At 37.4% G+C, this 17,875-nt stretch overlaps 3 protein-coding genes across 5 annotated transcripts; 1 reads left to right on the top strand and 2 right to left on the bottom strand.

The window, feature by feature from the left end:
* Positions 1–820: 820 nt before the first annotated feature.
* Positions 821–9,443, top strand: LOC135588578 (F-actin-capping protein subunit alpha-like). Of its 3 annotated transcripts, none has more exons than XM_065080774.1 (11): positions 821–974; positions 1,062–1,177; positions 2,808–2,897; positions 4,258–4,322; positions 5,082–5,243; positions 6,172–6,250; positions 6,360–6,437; positions 7,550–7,624; positions 7,703–7,738; positions 8,786–8,895; positions 8,993–9,443. In XM_065080774.1, the coding sequence occupies exons 1-10, from the start codon at positions 854–856 to the stop codon at positions 8,891–8,893; spliced, it is 930 nt and encodes a 309-aa protein (XP_064936846.1). In that variant the 5' UTR covers positions 821–853; the 3' UTR covers positions 8,894–8,895; positions 8,993–9,443. The 3 variants fall into 3 exon arrangements, with proteins under 3 accessions (XP_064936846.1, XP_064936845.1, XP_064936847.1); XM_065080773.1 differs by having other exon boundaries at positions 9,001–9,443; XM_065080775.1 differs by having other exon boundaries at positions 5,082–5,222; positions 9,001–9,159.
* Positions 9,444–10,238: 795 nt separating this feature from the next.
* On the bottom strand, positions 10,239–10,949 carry LOC135588579 (uncharacterized). The gene has a single exon (XM_065080776.1). It carries the CDS (start codon positions 10,813–10,815, stop codon positions 10,453–10,455), a length of 363 nt encoding a protein of 120 aa, XP_064936848.1. The 5' UTR covers positions 10,816–10,949; the 3' UTR covers positions 10,239–10,452.
* Positions 10,950–11,395: 446 nt separating this feature from the next.
* On the bottom strand, positions 11,396–13,383 carry LOC135588576 (phospholipase A1-Igamma2, chloroplastic-like). Its single transcript, XM_065080772.1, has 2 exons — positions 12,000–13,383; positions 11,396–11,904 (listed from the first exon to the last, which is right to left on the bottom strand). The coding sequence occupies exons 1-2, from the start codon at positions 13,280–13,282 to the stop codon at positions 11,661–11,663; spliced, it is 1,527 nt and encodes a 508-aa protein (XP_064936844.1). The 5' UTR covers positions 13,283–13,383; the 3' UTR covers positions 11,396–11,660.
* Between the last annotated feature and the right edge of the window lie 4,492 nt (positions 13,384–17,875).

Here is a 17,875-nt window from a genome sequence, read left to right on the forward strand (position 1 = left end):
AGTTTATTATGAATCAACATGTCATGTAAACAGATTCGAACGTTTGTTAATTTAGACTTGATAGGAGGAGCTTATATATTATGTTTTTGAAAATATATGAGTTATTTTAGACATGAGGACTTAAGTGATCCATAACCAAAATCACATAGGCTGAAATGAATATTTTTTAAACTTAAATTATATGTATTATTATATTAATAATATAATATGAGTCAACATGTAAACAGATTCTAATATTTGTTAACTCATACTTGATGGGAAGGACTTATATGTTATATTTTTAAAGATGTAAAGATTATTTTAAACATGAGTAAACTATAAGAGTTTAAGTAATCCATAATCAAAATCACATGGGTTAAAATAGACCTTAACCCTTTATTAATAAATCTTATTTTTAATATATATCATAATTTAATTTATGTAAAAATAGTTATATTAGAAACATGTCAATTAAAGAGGTTCATTAAAAAAAAATATCTTGAAAACCAGTATTTTTTTTTTTCTAATTCTTGAAGGATACCTAGTCACAATAAAAAATAAGAAATGTCGTACATAGGGATTACAATCAGCGCAATTCTTTTTTCCTTTGACATTGTAAGTTATCTGAGCTTCTTAAATCAAGTTTTGATATCCATTAGCTGCGTATGATTATTTTGAAAATTAATTAGATTTATGGGTATTTTTATCTATTGCCATTCTATTATTCCTTTGGGTATTTACATTTGCGTTATTCGATTAAACTAAATTTAATTTTATTTTCCTCCGCCTTTCACATCAATCAATATTTATATGGGATCTGTTCCCCAAATGTTAGGTAGTATTATTTGGTTAACTAACCGTCGTGTCCCCTCCAATGGCGGACGGAGGAGACGAGCCCGACGAAGCCGAGGAACTCGGCGGCAGGCAGAAGGCGGAGATCGCCAAATGGTTCCTCGCCAATGCCCCCGCCGGGGAGATCCAATACGTCGCCAAAGGTGCTACCCCTCTTTCTTCCTTCTCTTATATTTTCCCTCATCTGTTCTCCGTTGTGAGAAGGTTTTGATCTCGTTTGTGCTTTGCAGACATGCGATCGATCCTTGGGGATGACGCAATCTACGAGATGGCTGCAGCAGAGGCCTACCCCGTCTACAACAAGGCGCATTTGATTGCTCTCCAGATGCCTGATCGGAGTGGTGATGTGAGTCCCCTATGTTAATTCGCATCGATTTCTTGAAACCGCGATCGTACGTTGGTCTCTATATGAGTTGAACATGTCGATCAGTTTTCTTCTGTTCTTTTTTATGATGTGGCTAGTTTGAAGATATACTATTGATAGAATGGTTCTTAATCTGGGCCGTCTCTAAATCCTTTGGGTTGAAGAAAACTAGCCAAAGAGATAAAAGGTAGCTGGTCCACATGATGGCTCCATTGCATGCTTGTAATTTGGGCGCAATTTTTCTTGCTTTCTGCAGCTTTAGATGAGTTAGATCATCGGACATGGTTGTAGTGGTGTTACGTCTTGCTGTCATAATGGACATAATTGGTGATGGTGTGACCACCGGTAGCTACTTTTTTTAGTGGAGACGGTACACACATGGTCGGTGATGGTGTGACCATTGGACATCTGCTTCCTTGTATGAATTTAGCTATGCCACTATGTCTGGGTATATCCTCGGTATAACCACCAAGCTGACTTTCACTGAGTGGTAGTGACTAAAGCAAATGAAATGAGGAAGTGTTGGAGAATTGAAAATATTAAGTTAATTTTGTCATTTTGTATGCTGAAAAATCTCCTTGTCCATACATTTATAATATGTAGGCATGACTAAATCAATGACATTGTGTTATATGTAAATCAAGTGTCCTACTGCACAATGTTGACTATGAACTGAATACTCAAACTACTATTTAGTCGACTTTTAATTTCACATGGATACATATGGTTGATATTGAGGTTAATTCTACATAATATAAAATTTGTGATTAAAAAGCAAAAGACATGGTAAAAGTTCTTGCCACACTTGGTTATCGAAACTATACACTCGAAATATGTACTAGTCCAGCTATGCTTTGTGTGTTAGAAAATTGAATTATTAGAACATATGCAAATTTTGTCACCATGATTAGGATGTTGAGGTGAATGCTTGGGGATGCTAGGATAGATATAGAAGGAAAGGGAAATGTGACTGCCGCCAACTTATCAGTTGGGACCTTACAGATTGTTGTTGTTATTGTTGCATCTACTAATATAATATGTTGGACTGATACTACTACCTCAGCTGATACTAATGTCCCCCAAAATAAATCTTTTGTTCTAGGGGTCATTATATTATAGTTTTCTAATGCTAATTCTCCAGAAGAAAGGATTTCAGCTCTTTAGACAATAGAAGCTTTAGCAGTTTCCTTTTTAGAACTTATCCACACATTGTACCTTTTCCTTTTCTCTGTTGGGGGTGCATAGAGGATAAACTGTATGCTAGCCTAGATACCATAAGCACAGCTGTCAATGAGGTCATATAGTAAAAAGTTATCTTAGTTTCACATATGATTGCCCGCCCATGTATAAAAGCATAGTACGATATATTGCTGGTTTTAGTATTGTTAATGTGGAGGCACTACGATATCAATTATAGAATCTTTAAAAAATAAACATTATTGTACTTCCAATATGTCTATAATCTATTAACAATAAATTGCAGTATGTCTGACTGAAAAAGTAGAGAAAGAAATTGCTGTTTTGGAAAAAGAAAAGTGATATCTTCATATGCTTGAGTGTTTGATTGTTGAAAATTGTATTTATGACTATTAATTCTGTTGTTCACATTTAGGTACTTATTACGGCATATGGAGAACTTGACAAAAACAATTATTTTGATCCCAGGACTGCTCAAGTTGCTACAGTGGATCATGTCAAACAAGTAATCTCATATATTTTCTATCTGTTCCTGCTCACTTCGAGTGTTAATGATAGATTTACTTTTTTTGTTTTAGCTTAAAGTGGCTTTACAGGTTTTGTGAAACATTAGGATATGTGATTTGCCATCTGATATGTTCATGTGTATGATCTAGACAAGTTTTTATTGTCCTGAGTCGGTGAGAAGTTCTGATTATCTGTTGGAGTCATTGATTCTCACTTTCTGCACATGGTTTGTTATGTCAAAAATCAGACATCCAACTTTAAAATATACTAGCAGATTGTTAAATATGTCCATAGAGAGATAGGAGCACGGACAAAATGATGTGAAGAGACTACAAAAGGTTGAGCAAACTTCACTTCAAAAGATATCCAGAGGTTATAATCATGAGTCATGATCACACAGAGAAACTTTGTTCATTCACATCACAGTGTTGAAGAGGATAAGCATACAAACCAAACATAAACCTTCTCTTGTATAGAAGAATAGCTATCGTGATATAATTAGCTCAGAATGTTATTGTGAACTGAGTAAAGATTGATGTATTAACTATTAGGAATTGGTGGCAACAAAAACAAGCAATGTTGCATAAGCAAGTTTGATGTTCATACAAGTTTACATAAACTTGTAATCTTTAAGGTTGATGAACAGAAGAGGGTCCTGTTATTTAATCCTTTTTTCCTTGTGGTTACTCTTTTCCTCTCTCTTTGGTAGTTTTTTTCTTGGGATTCAACATGTATATTTATTTATGACTGACATCTGATGAGCTTAGGAAGGCATTAAATTCAACTATTAAAATGCCAGTCTTATGCTATAGTAAGTTTGTCTTTATCAAACTAAAAGTTAAAATTGGTAAAGCATCTAGGATGATAACTAAATTTCATGATCTCATTCTTGGTGATAGTATGCGACTGTTTTTCTCCTCTCTTTGAAGTAATATCCTTAGTCTGCATGGAGCTGAGTACTCTTAGTTTTTTTTGTGAATTCCAATTTGTCATTCATTGTTTCTCCCTGAATATTTGACATAGTTGTCATGTGGCCTAGTGTTGTTAAAATCCACCACCTAGGCTGCCAGTGTTATTTATAGTGTCTTCTGTAAAAATTTTTGTTCTGTTTACTGGTTTGGATATTCATTCTTGAATTGTCAGTACAATCAGTAAATTGAATATTATTCATCTGATGCATCATTTTTTTTTTTTTTTCATATTGACCTCTTGCAACAAGCTTCGATAATGTAATTTTGTTTTGTAACTGGCCTTGTCTTGATAACAGTACTAAACAAGTTCTATCACAATCATTATTGTTGTAGACTATCTTAGAATTTTAATCTTTGAACTGATTACATTGTTGTGAATTTCTTTAGGTATGTACAAATGTAAGACCTGCTAGTGATGAGGAGCTCCCATCTCCATATATTGAGGAGTTCCGGTATGTTGTGGACTTTTGAGGAATGAGCTTCACTTTTCAGTGTAAAACTGTCCAAATCATTGTTTGCTCCAATAGCACCATGATGGTCATCCTTATTTGCTTTTTTTTGCTAATTTTTGTCCATTTGACAAATAAAAGTTGAGGTTGTGGAATAAGGTCATAAGCATACTGTTATTATATAATTTTTTGTAAGTTTCTTTATCCACATGTTTCATGTATGCTGTGTGAATAATTTGTTTATTGTTTCTCAAAATAAGATGTGTCAAGATAAATCTGTGCCTCTGAGCCTCAGTAATTTGCATTTGCATTTAATTATTGGGAGGAAGTCATCATGTATGTCTATCCTGGCTTTTCATCTGAGCTTCATCCCATGTTCTCTATCCTACCAGAGGCAGTGATCCAAATTAATCAACTAGTTCATAACATCCTCCATTTATACTTCAGCTCCAAGCATGTAATGTAGGTCAGAAACTCATTTGGCTCTCCAACTGTCAATGAATGCGTTTTTCACACTCTTTTATTAATATTTAGGTCAAATACTTGGACACTCATCATAAGTGTAGGTTTTTGCTTTCTAGTGGATAATCATTTTTGGTAACATGTTCAATGTTGCTATTCTGCAGAATTTATGTAAGTCAACAATAAAACAAATACCTGCTAAAAAGCCTAAGATTTCCATCCATTTCGTGAATTACCTAAAACCTACATACTTTTAGTTCAAGTGTATCATTTTTATATAATATCTTGGTATCCATGCAGGAGTACCCTGGCTGATGAACTCAGCAAATATGTTGGAGAAACTTATCCAAAGGGAACCTGTGCAGTTTACTGCATTAGTGGTAAAGATGCAGAAGGACCAGGAGCTGATTTTGAGTTTGTAATCGTGATTTCTGCTACTAAGTATAGCCCACAAAATTTCTGGTTTGTGAATCTTCAGTAGTTCAATTAGTTGGATTCTGAAGTTCGTCATCTTTTTGGTTATCTTCTGGCATAATTTTTCCAGTTGTTCACTATTGTTCTTTATGTTACATGATGTTCTTTTATTTGGTGACTCCTGTGAGGAACGTGCAGTAGATAATCATGTTAAACATGGTTTAGTTCTATCAAGAAAATGAAGATATTCCTTATCAGTCCCTTGACCAAAAAATTCTTAGATTTCTGCAGACCATGAAGCCATAAGTGGTGGTAAATATGTTGTCTTACTCTTACATGCTTGTTCCACTACATAATGCAGATCCAATCTTCTGATGATTGCATTTTGGTTTGCTCTCTAGGGTGTTTGACTCAGTTGAAAGACATTTGTTGCTGAACAACTTACATATAAAACAATCCTAGTTATGCTAGTTTTTCTGTGTTTTATATTCACATGTCACCAAAGATTCTGTTCATATGGCTCATAACACAAAGCATCCTGTGTGTATCTGCTATCACTGAGCCAAGTGGAAGTTGGAAAGAAGCTTAACAGAGTTCTGTATACATTAAAGACAACAACTGCATCTGTTTTCATTTTTCATAATTTTATAACGAAGTTTCAAAAAGGAGGTCCATCAAACAAATATCTTATCAAGAAGGAAGATCTTCCATTAAAACAAATTTAAAAATTGTTCATTTTCTAAAGAATGAAAGTAATAAGGACCGATATTTATTGATGTAATTTTCTTGATTGTATTTTTTTTTCTTATTTTTCTGTACCTAGAGGAATGTTAAAAAGGGGAAGAGATTGTAACATAGGATATCATTGAATGAACGAGTGAACGAATATAGTTTCTCTTCCTCATAATGTGTTAGTGGTGTGACACCAGATTCTTTGATACTTCAACCCATAATTTCTATCATGTTGCACTTTCAGCAATGGAAGATGGCAGTCAACTTGGAATGTGGATTTCAAGGATGATCTGCAGTTTGTGGAAATAAAAGGAAAGATACTAGTAGGTCATTCATCCCAACCACCACACTGAGTTGAGGTTTTAATAATTGTTGATGATTGCTACTATTGTTTCAATTTGCAGTATGTTTGACACTCAATGTCCCTGTCAGGTAGGATCCCATTACTTTGAAGAAGGAAATGTCCACTTGGATGCTAAAAATGAATTCAAGGACTCCACCATCTTCCAGGTGATATGAATAAACAATTAACTGCGGTGATTAAGAATGAACAGTTTATCTGAAAAAATTAGTTGCTTAACTTTCGTGGCCTATACTTAATGCACTAAGAATGACAAACTTTTGGTTGGCTGGTTTTACAGATCCATATTTTCTGGTGTTTCTTCCACTTAGCATGCTTTTACATATCAAACTTCCCAAAATGTTCTTTTTTCTGTTTGTTATTTCCTTTCTCCTGATCTTTTGGTCTATATCTACTTAATGCCCTAGCATGCAACTAGTAATTATATGTCAGCATAATCATAAACATTGAAAGAATGACAAACCTTTGCTTGGCTGATTTTATAGATCTAAATTTTCTGGCAGTTCTTCCACTTAACATACTTATATGATTGAACAACCGGGATCAATTTACTTATGATACATATTTGACATTCATAAAAAGTATCTAATGAATTATGAGTTCAATAGATCTTGTTTAGCAGAAAGACGGATATTTCTTGCTTATTATTAGACAATCACCTATTCACAAACCTTGTGTGAGGCTAATAGTTTTTATTTTTCATGATGCAGCTCTTTCCCTCTGTCTTTTTAGCTCAGATGCATTTTTCAGATAGGGTACTAACCAAGCACCATTATCCCACTGGTCCTTAGCTTTATGGAACCACAATTACATCAAATCATTGTAGAAACATAAGGCTGATGGCTATGAAGCTCAGCAAGGTCTCAACTATTGGTCTGATCAAGATCAGTATTTAATTTTTTTATTATTTTTTCAATGATATCCGGTGGTACAGTTTGCGTAACACTCCATATACCAATACTGTGCCAGTCTGATCGGTTGCTGAAATTGGTATTGGACCAAAAATTCCTTGCTGCTTAGCATCCTCTATGGATGGAGATTGCATAATTAGATCCATGCAATATGCATCTTTGTTTGATGCCATTGTTCACATAATTGATGTGTTGAGTAGTAGCTATTCAAGTATGATTCTCCTTTTTCCTTAAGGCAACACTATCTGTTGCTTAATATTCTCAGTTGAGGTTGCCTTTGCTGGAAGATCATGTTCTCGTATGCTAATGAATTTCATCAGTATTACTCACACCATCACTGTCATTTTCAGTCTCCTGAAGATTGTGCTGCCTCAATAACCAACATTATTTGCCACCATGAAACTGAATTTATGGCATCTCTTGAGGTTTTATCCTATGTCCTATCTCACTGTTTCTTATATTCAGTCAACTGAAAACAGAGCATTAACTTTTGGCATATGCAGGCATCGTATGTGCATTTACCTGACACCACTTTCAAGGTATCATCAGGCATTCAAAACGTGAATCTGTTTGAATTTTTCCGTATGCATATCCTTGCATAAATTCATACTTGATGTCTGTCAGTATATATATGATCATGTTGACATGAGATTAGGCAAATTAGATCACCTTCCAAATTATGATTATCCACAACAATAAAATTGATCTATACCTTATGAAGTTCCCATACAATAAAATCATCAAATTTGAACCTTTTGCATTTTGTTTACTTAAGTAATAAAAAAATTGTAACATTATTCCTTTTTACCCACTTTTTAGACAACATAACATATTTGAAGTCTCATGATTTTAGAACGGGAATATTTTAGAGGGTGAAGATCAAACTTAAATGGTTGTATGCCGATGGAATTCTTCTATTACTGAATCGGTAGCTCTCTCTGTAAATAATATTATGAAAATAAATATATAAATATATTAAGCATACATATTCACACACACACATATATATATATATATATATATATATATATATGTATAATTTTTTTACTATTAAATTAGAATATTAAAATATTAAAATCAAAGTTCTCATATTTTTGCTGAAGCATATTAGAGGTGCCTCATAAGTTTCTATATTTAATGTGTGGTTTTAGTATATGCTAGTTGGACTGTCCGGGGGTAGTTGCCATAGGAGGTGCTGGGAGATAATACGATGATCAAGACTTTCAAGAAACTTTTATATTGTTAGTGCTGTCATGGGATAATCAATTGATCTCCATATAAAATACAATAGCATGCAAGGCTTCGATAATCAATCATGGTGATAAAACATCTTTCCTTTGGTCATTAAGCTGTGAAGATAGTTGTTTGCTATACATGATTTCACATACACAGGGTTAAAAGGGATATAATTACTCATTTCATGTTGATTCATTACTCATCTTATTTAATCCTCATCTTTGGTGCTAACAAAATCCCATTTTCTCCAATTCCGTCATCTGTAGTAATCCTAAATTTTCTCTGTGTTTAAACTTTCTCATCTACCAACATTAATGATCTTTATATATGTATATATTATCCTCATACAGGATCTGAGAAGGAAACTTCCAGTTACTCGTACGCTTTTCCCATGGCACAGTACTTTGCAGTTCAGCCTTACAAGGGACATAACAAGGGAACTTGAAATTGGACAGTGAAGGTAAAAAGACATTGATGAGATTGGAAATCTTTTGTTTGTATTTTAAACTCCAGAGTTCATTTTATTGCTGACATGAAGTTCTAATTCTTTTTCCAAGTTTTCCAGGAACGATCGTTGTAAAGATAGACTTGCCTCTCTTCACACCTAGAAATACCCATCGTTCACAGATATGTACAACCTTTTGTATTCTACTTGCACTCTCTGGTTTATTTGTCTGTTGCACGGAGTTTGAAAAGAAAATAATGTCCTCTGCAATTTGTTGTACGTGGTTCACTGATCTTATTTAGAAGCTCACTGTTGACTGATTCAGTAGGGCAAAGACCTGAACCGTGGATGACCTCGTCTCCGAACAAGCACTGCGGGGCAGCAGCTGTACACAGCCTTTAGTAGTATGATGTATGACGTGAGAACCATATGTTACAAAACTCATTTTAACCATGTCAGCATGCTAATCTGGAATCTCTATAGCCTTAAACTCGATTAACTGCTATACTGCAGGCATTTCTTTTTTTACTATACTCATGACATGATCCAAGCAATTGGCATCCTGTGTTGCACCTTGCTTTAAAAGTAGATATCTCTTATGCAATGCTTTCACACACTGTCAAATTGGATTCTGACAGGGTTGCCTCTTTGGGATTGAACTTAGATGTGCTCTTGGTAATGGATATAGCAGAACAGTTGTCCCCATTGCATGAGATAATTCTTTCTGCAAATGCTGTTTTGCTTGGTGGTCACTACAATTTCCTTCATGACCTTTGCTAAGGGTATATATAATTCACAATCTTTTCACACATCATAGCCCATACGTTCTAGTTCAGGTGCAGCATCACTTATTTTCATTTCTTAGCTAACTAAAATCATGTTGTTTGAATTGCCAGTGACGGAATCTTATCACCAAACATCTTATCACCAAACATGCATTTATTTTTGGAGTTGTATTATCATTAGTGAAGTTCATGTCATATATGTCATCAGTGGTCAGCGCTCTTTTTTTATTAGGTCTTAAAAGGAAACATTTAGTTTTCCAGCTCACTAGCATTAGGATGCACAAGAAGTGATCACCGTGAGAAGACCCACTCAGCTCTACTGCATCTTCAAGAAGAGATCTACACAAGCGTGATGCCTCGCATCCATTTTTTAAGCTTAAAAACATAAATGATGAGATGACTTGACAAAAGAACATTGTTTTTAACAGACTTGTTTTTTTTTTAATAGAATTATATCATCTAGGGAACAAAATACGGTAGGTCTGTAACAATAGTGCAACAACATATTTATTATATCATCCATCTATCATTTAATAGATAGTATAGTGAACAATTTATTTATGACACCAAATGTAAAGAAACTGCCTCAGCCTTGCTTGTGATGTTACCAAGGAAACCCACCAAATCCCAGCAAACAAAAAGAAAGGCAGCAGCAGGTAGTAAGTAAATAAATACACATCTATCTATTTTATCACACACTCATGCAAATGACACGAAATGACAACTCTGATCCCGGAAGAAGAGCCAGGGGTGCTACGGTAATTTTAGCACGGTCCGTCCCCTGCTGCTACTCGTCGGAGTCGTCCTCCCCGCCGAAGATGGAGAAGCGGTAGTAGAGGAGGAAAAGTATCAGCAGCAGCAGGAGCGCCACGCCGACGGGGGAGCCCCCGACGCGGTGGATGGAGTCCGGGGAGCCGGCGGCGAAGATGTCCGAGAGGACGGCGCCGCGGTCGGACGACAGGAACCGAATCACCAGCACGAGGACGACCGGGAGCAGCAGAAGCCCCGTCGGGCTGAGGACGTCGGAGATGGCCCCCGTTATGGCCTCCCCGCCTCCACCGACGAGGAACGGCGCCGCCACCACCACCCCCACCACCACCGCCAGCAGAACCCCATGGGGCGGAGCTCCCTGCCCTTCCTGATCCAGCATCGGTACTCCTCTGCGCCCCTTCCTCTCTTCACCTCACCTCACTGCACCACTGCTCCTGACTCGCTGCCCCCTCACCGCCTTAGGTTGGTAGAAGAAAGCGATTGCCTGTGCGTCTCAGAGAGAGAGAGGAAGAAAGAGAGTAGCAAAGCGACACATTTATGATGGGAAGTGGGCCGTGGCGCCCAGCTTTGGGAGGTAGATGAGAGATGTGCCCTCTTTAACTCGGAAGAGGGAAAGAGGAAGCTGTGTGGTGATATGGGCATCGGTAGTTGGGAAAGCAGAAAACAAAAAGGGGTTGAAAGTTTCAAACAGGGGGAGGCACATGGTGGCACGTGACGCCACCGACTCGGATCACGTGAGGATAGGAACGGGGATTTACAACCGACGCAGCCGGCACGTGGTAGAATCGCTGGAATGCCGCAGCGTGACGGGGCCAATCGGTTCTCTTTCTTTTCTCCTCGAGTGAGTTGACCATAATAATGCAAAGTACGGAGCAAATGATTCGATTGCATCGTTGGTAGAGTATGAGGTTTAGAATATGCAGCTTCCAATTTGCCAATGGCGACACAAGACCAGTATCTGAAATCAAATCCAAGACTCGTAATCATCTACTATCGGACGTTACAGCTGCATGTCCTCGTCTTAATACACCTAGACACAGCATCTTGCAATAATTAAAACTACGACTTAGTTGGAATTCAATACATGTATATACGATCGAGAATGATCGTCTTTATTCCCTCTCCCATGACACGGCCCACACCAAGTCATCCATCGATCAGCATGTGCGTGCAGGTCATCCTTGTATCTTCTTCTTCTTGTTGCTGCTTCTGCTTGTAGTAGTACTACTCAAATCGATCCAGTCCAAGCTGCTGGTAGTGGTGGTGGATGTCCTCCGGGTGGTCATCAATCTTTTGCCTCTCGGGCTGCGCCCATCGCCCTTCTTGAGACCTCATCATGCCCTTGTTCTCGTCCTGCCTCCAGTTGGGCGGCACCATGAGATGCTCGTGTAGGAAATCGCAGGACTTGTTCACCAGCGCCGGGTCTCGCCCGGTGGTCGGTGCAAACTTCCGACCCTTCCCCTGGAATCTGCGAGCCCAAACCAGCAGGTGTTAGACCAAGACACGACTCTTGCATTCAGGAGAATAGCAGGGCGGGGGACCTCTAGCGATGAGGGATCGTACCCGTCCAAGAGATGGAGATGGGCTTCCAAATTATGGTAGTTGGAGGGGTCGAGGGAGTCCTTGAGGAAGGGCGAGTGCTTGTGGTCCAGAAGCAGCTCCACCCCGACGTGAACGTACCCGTCCATCGCCCTCAGCATGAACTCCGGCATGTGCTCGTTGATCAGCACGCCCGGCACCGTGGGCACCTTGTCGTGGACGTTCACCACCCGCAGCACCTTCAGCCCCAGCTTGTCGCACCGCTCCTTGAAGTGCTCGTTGCCCACCCTTGGCCCCCCGTATGAGAACACCGCCATCGGCACCTGCTTCCCGTCGGCCCCCTTGATGAGCTCCATCTCCGCGATGTCGTACGCGTTCAGCGTCGCCAGCGCGCTGCCGAGGCTGTGCCCCGCCACCGTTATGCTCACCTCCTCCCCGGCCTCGGTGTACTGGGCCACCAGCTTCCTCACCTCGGTCAGCACTTGCTCCCTAGCGGAGTACTTGCAGAACCGGCACGTCGAGTCCTTCTCGATGTACAAGTCAACGAAGCCGGTCTCCACCTTGACCCGGGTGTCCGGGCAGGGGATCCCCGCAGATCTCACCGGCTGCATCTTGGCCATGAAGTCGTGGATCCACTCCAGCCGCGTCACCGTCCCCCTCCACGAGATCAGGATGTCGCGGCGCCCCAGCCGGGCGGTGGTCTCGTCGTTGGACACCGAGACGTAGCCGATCCAGTTGGCGCGCTCGCTCCACGTCCGGGAGCCCATGACGGACTTGGCAAAGAACTTGGGCACCTTGACGTTGGAGGTGGCGTAGAGGTACCTGGTAACGTCGTAGCCGGCGCTTTCCATGCCCAGGCTGTAGAAGAACTGGCGGCGGCTGTACTTGCAGCTGCCGCAGTAGCGGGAGAACTTGTCATAGTCGAACGAGTCGTAGCAGGCCTGCACGAACTCACCGTAGCGGATGAGCTCCGTACGAAGGAGGGGGTCGATCGGGTCCAGCAGGCCAGCCCAGTCGTCGCGGCCGTGGATCACGCGCCACCGGTTGGCTAGACCGTCCTGCGGCTGGCGGGTATCCACTTGCTCTGCTGTCTTCTGGAGCTCAAGGTCGGAGATGATCGCGGACATGGAATCTTCCCTGGCCGCCCTTGGTGGCTGAATTCTCACTCCCCGGTTGAGGGTGCGCAGCACCGGCACCGGAGACGGCTTAACGAGGGAGAGGGACGGGAGAGGTGGACCGGGCTGAGAAGGGGATCTGTGAAAGACGCCAGGGAACCAGACAGGGAGTGAAGACTGATAAATCGCCATCGGAGGCGACGGCTTCGAGGGGCTCTGAGGGCGGGCTATAGAAGGGACGGTGATGGCGTTACAGTGGAAGCGCTGCGTATGATTGTGTTGGGCACTATATGTCGGGCATGGGGATGGATTTATACAGGCAGGAGGTACGGTGAGAAGTAGAAATACGCAAGTAGTACGAGCTACGCTCGTGCATCGCGTCTTAAGGCGGGACACACTTCGCGTCGACGAACCAATAATGGATGCCAGATTTTTATTACTCGGTTTCCGAAAACGGACGAGAAGAGCACAAGTCGGACACAAAATGGATGAGAAGGGATGACGCGGCACCTCTCCACCTGTCACGTCGATCGGACGGAAGCGCGATTGTACCGTATCGCTCGCGACTTGAGTCGTTACATCCAGCAATGGTTACACGTGATACGCGAGAGTCGCTTGGTCTCGATCGACGTTTCTCGGTGGAGCATTTTGCCTTCCTTGTGTCCCAACTTAGTGCTTTTGCCTCAACATCTACGGGTGATTGAAGATGATGTTTCACTTGTCAGTTCAATTATTGCTCTTGGTATCACGAGACATGTTAATCTTATTCATGGAATGGAAACAATCCCTTGGATTTATATAAATGTACCTTTTTTCTTGCCTAATTTTTATTATTATTCATGTCATCGATCATAATCTTATCGGACGATTGGTCAACTATAAAATTAGATGGATGATCAAACTATAGGTCACAACAACATGTCATCATTTATCCACATAACATAGTGACGAGATAGAAATCTCACTATTGATTTTATTTGTATCATTCATATAAATAAATATATATATATATATATATATATATATATATATATATATATATATATATATATATATATATATATATATATTAAGAATAGATTAACGCAAGTATGAGAGTGATGCCAACAATGGTGACGATAATAACAGAAACGTTGATAATGACTAGAATAATTAATGGTGATAGCATTATCGAAGAGATGGCAATGTCCATTTTTTTAATAAATAAGATTATTTTATTTCTTACCCCCAAAAGATCTTTCAAAAAAATATTACTAAAAAACAAACCCTCCAAAGAATATAAAAATATAAAAATATTTTTGTTTGACAAATAAGTAAAACAAATCTTAGATGTACAATGGTAAAATATTTTTTTTATATGTAATTGGAGAAAGAAGTTTGAGTGAATATATAATTGTGGAATGCTTTTAGTATTTATAAGTAAGTGTTATTTAGTAAAATTATATTTCAAAAGTCTATTAAATACTTTATTATATAGTTATCTTTTAATATTTTTAATATTTATTTAAAAATAAATACATATTTTTTTATATATAAATAAAAATAAAAAATGAATGTATATAATCCTATAAAAAATTTCAATGGCCCAAATATATAATAAATAAAAAATATAATCATATAAATAAATATAAAAACAATTCTTAAATATAAATCATATTGATTTCTAGCTAAATCATTTTGACAATCTTATAATTTTAAATAAAATCACAAGACACTTTCAAAATTTAAAAATTATATTAACATATACTAATGCTGAAATATTAATACCATCTCGAAGTAACGTCAACATTTAAATATTTCTAATGTAGCATCCAGTTTATATTTGACCTACATATTTAAAATATATTATCAAACGCATGATACACATGTGGTACGAATATAAATATTTTATTTGTAACTTTAATGCATAAAATTCATGTCACATCATAATACTTCAATGGTCACCGACGTTGCAAGAGTCGGCAAAATCCTTGAAAGATCGGAGAAAATTGAAGATAAGAAATATGAAGATAATTGTTTGTCTTTGGTCAATTTTGAGCAGAATTTTGAAATAGCAGTCATCATACTCTAATGACTCTGATGTTTGTTGCTGACAACATTGTGTTGATGTTTGTTGCTGACAACATTGTGTACAAACCGGTAGAAATCGTTCAATTATTAGGTTATGATCCAAATTAATAATGTGTGTAGGGTCTTTTTCTAATGTGTCTCCACTTTCTTTATTCGAAATCTCATTTTTTTTTTCATGTTACAAAAAAAATATCATCGATGTCGTGATCAATCCGATAAGGTACGAACTCGTGCGTGTAGTATTGTTCAAGGTACATTGTGTCCAATAATGATTGTTCAATTATTAGGTTATGGTCCAAATTAATAATATATCATATTATGGTCTTTTTCTAATGTGTCTCCACTTTATTCAAGATCTTATATTTTTTTCATGTTATAAAAAAAATATCATCGATGTCGTGATCAATCCCATAAGGTGCGAACTCGTGTGTGTAGGATTGTTCAAGATACATTATGTCCAATAAGGATTGTTCAATTATTAGGTTATGATTCAAATTAATAATATGTCATATTAGGGTCTTTTTCTAAGATGTCTCCATTTTATTCCAGATCTCATGTTTTTTTTATGTTACAAAAAAAATATCATCGATGTCGTGATTAATCCAATAAGGTGCGAACTCCTGTGTGTAGGCTTATTTGAGGTACATTGTATCCAATAAGGTTTATTCAATTATTAGGTTATGATCCAAATTAATAATATGTCATATTAGGGTCTTTTTCTAAGGTGTGTCCACTTTATTCGAGATCTCATGTTTTTTTCATGTTACAAAAAATATATCATCGATGTCGTGATCAATCCAATACGGTGCAAACTCGTGTGTGTAGACTTGTTTAAGGTATATTGTGTCCAATAAGGATTGTTCAATTATTAGGTTATGATCCAAATTAATAATATGTCATATTAGGGTCTTTTTCTAATGTGTCTTCACTTTATTCGAGATCTCATGTTTTTTTCATGTTACAAAAAAAATATCATCGATGTCGTAATCAATCCAATAAGGTGCGAACTTGTGTGTGTAAGATTGTTCAAGGTACATTGTGTCCAATAAGGATTGTTCAATTATTAAGTTATGATCCAAATTAATAATATGTCATATTAGGGTCTTTTTCTAAGGTGTCTCCACTTTATTCGAGATCTTATGTTTTTTTCATGTTACAAAAAAAAAATCATCGATGTCGTGATCAATCCCATAAGGTGCGAACTCGTGTGTGTAGGATTGTTCAAAGTACATTGTGTCCAATAAGGATTGTTCAATTATTAGGTTATGGTTCAAATTAATAATATATCATATTAGGGTCTTTTTCTAATGTGTGTCCACTTTATTCGAGATCTCATTTTTTTTTTCATGTTACAAAAAAAATATCATCAATGTCATGATCAATACAATAAGGTACAAACTCGTGTGTAGGCTTGTTCAAGGTACATTGGGTCCAATAAGGATTGTTCAATTATTAGGGTCTTTTTCTAAGGTGTCTCAATTTTATTCGATATCTCAAATGTTTTTCATGTTATAAAAAAAAATATCATCGATGTCGTGATCAATCCAATAAGGTGCAAACTCGTGTGTGTAAGATTGTTCAAGGTATATTGTGTCCAATAAGGATTGTTCAATTATTAGGTTATGGTCCAAATTAATAATATATCATATTAAGGTCTTTTTCTAAGGTGTCTTCACTTTATTCAAGATCTCATGTTTTTTTAATGTTATAAAAAAAATATCATCGATATCGTGATCAATCTGATAAGGTGCGAACTCGTGTGTGTAGGATTGTTCAAGATACATTATGTCCAATAAGGATTGTTCAATTATTAGGTTATGATTCAAATTAATAATATGTCATATTAGGGTCTTTTTCTAAGATGTCTCCACTTTATTCCAGATCTCATATTTTTTTCATGTTACAAAAAAAATATCATCGATGTCGTGATCAATCCAATAAGGTGCGAACTCATGTGTGTAGGCTTGTTCGAGGTAGATTGTGTCCAATAAGGTTTATTCAATTATTAGGTTATGATCCAAATTAATAATATGTCATATTAGGGTCTTTTTCTAAGGTATCTCCACTTTAATCGAGATCTCATGTTTTTTTCATGTTACAAAAAAAATATCATCGATGTCGTGATCAATCCCATAAGGTGCGAACTCAGGATTGTTCAATTATTAGGTTATGATCCAAATTAATAATATATCATATTAGGGTCTTTTTCTAAGGTGTCTCCACTTTATTCGAGATCTTTTTTTTTTTATGTTTCAAAAAAAATATCATCGATATCGTGATTAATCCCATAAGGTGCGAACTAGTGTATGTAGGATTGTTTAAGATACATTGTGTCCAATAAGGATTGTTCAATTATTAGGTTATGGTCCAAATTAATAATATGTCATATTAGGATCTTTTTCTAAGGTGTCTCCACTTTATTCGAGATCTCATTTTTTTTTCATGTTATAAAAAAAATATCATCGATGTCGTGATCAATCCCATAAGGTGCGAGTGTGTAGGATTGTTCAAGGTACATTGTGTCCAATAAGGATTGTTCAATTATTATGGTCTTTTTCTAAGGTGTCTTCACTTTATTCGAGATCTCAAATGTTTTTCATGTTACCAAAAAAAATATCATTGATGTCGTGATCAATCCAATAAGGTACGAAGGATTATTCAAGGGACATTACCAAGATCAAGGTTAGAAAAAATCTTTTGATTTAATCTTAGTAA

The sequence above is a fragment of the Musa acuminata genome, chromosome BXJ1-8, assembly GCF_036884655.1.
Source record: "Musa acuminata AAA Group cultivar baxijiao chromosome BXJ1-8, Cavendish_Baxijiao_AAA, whole genome shotgun sequence".
NCBI classification, from domain to species: Eukaryota; Viridiplantae; Streptophyta; class Magnoliopsida; order Zingiberales; family Musaceae; genus Musa; species Musa acuminata.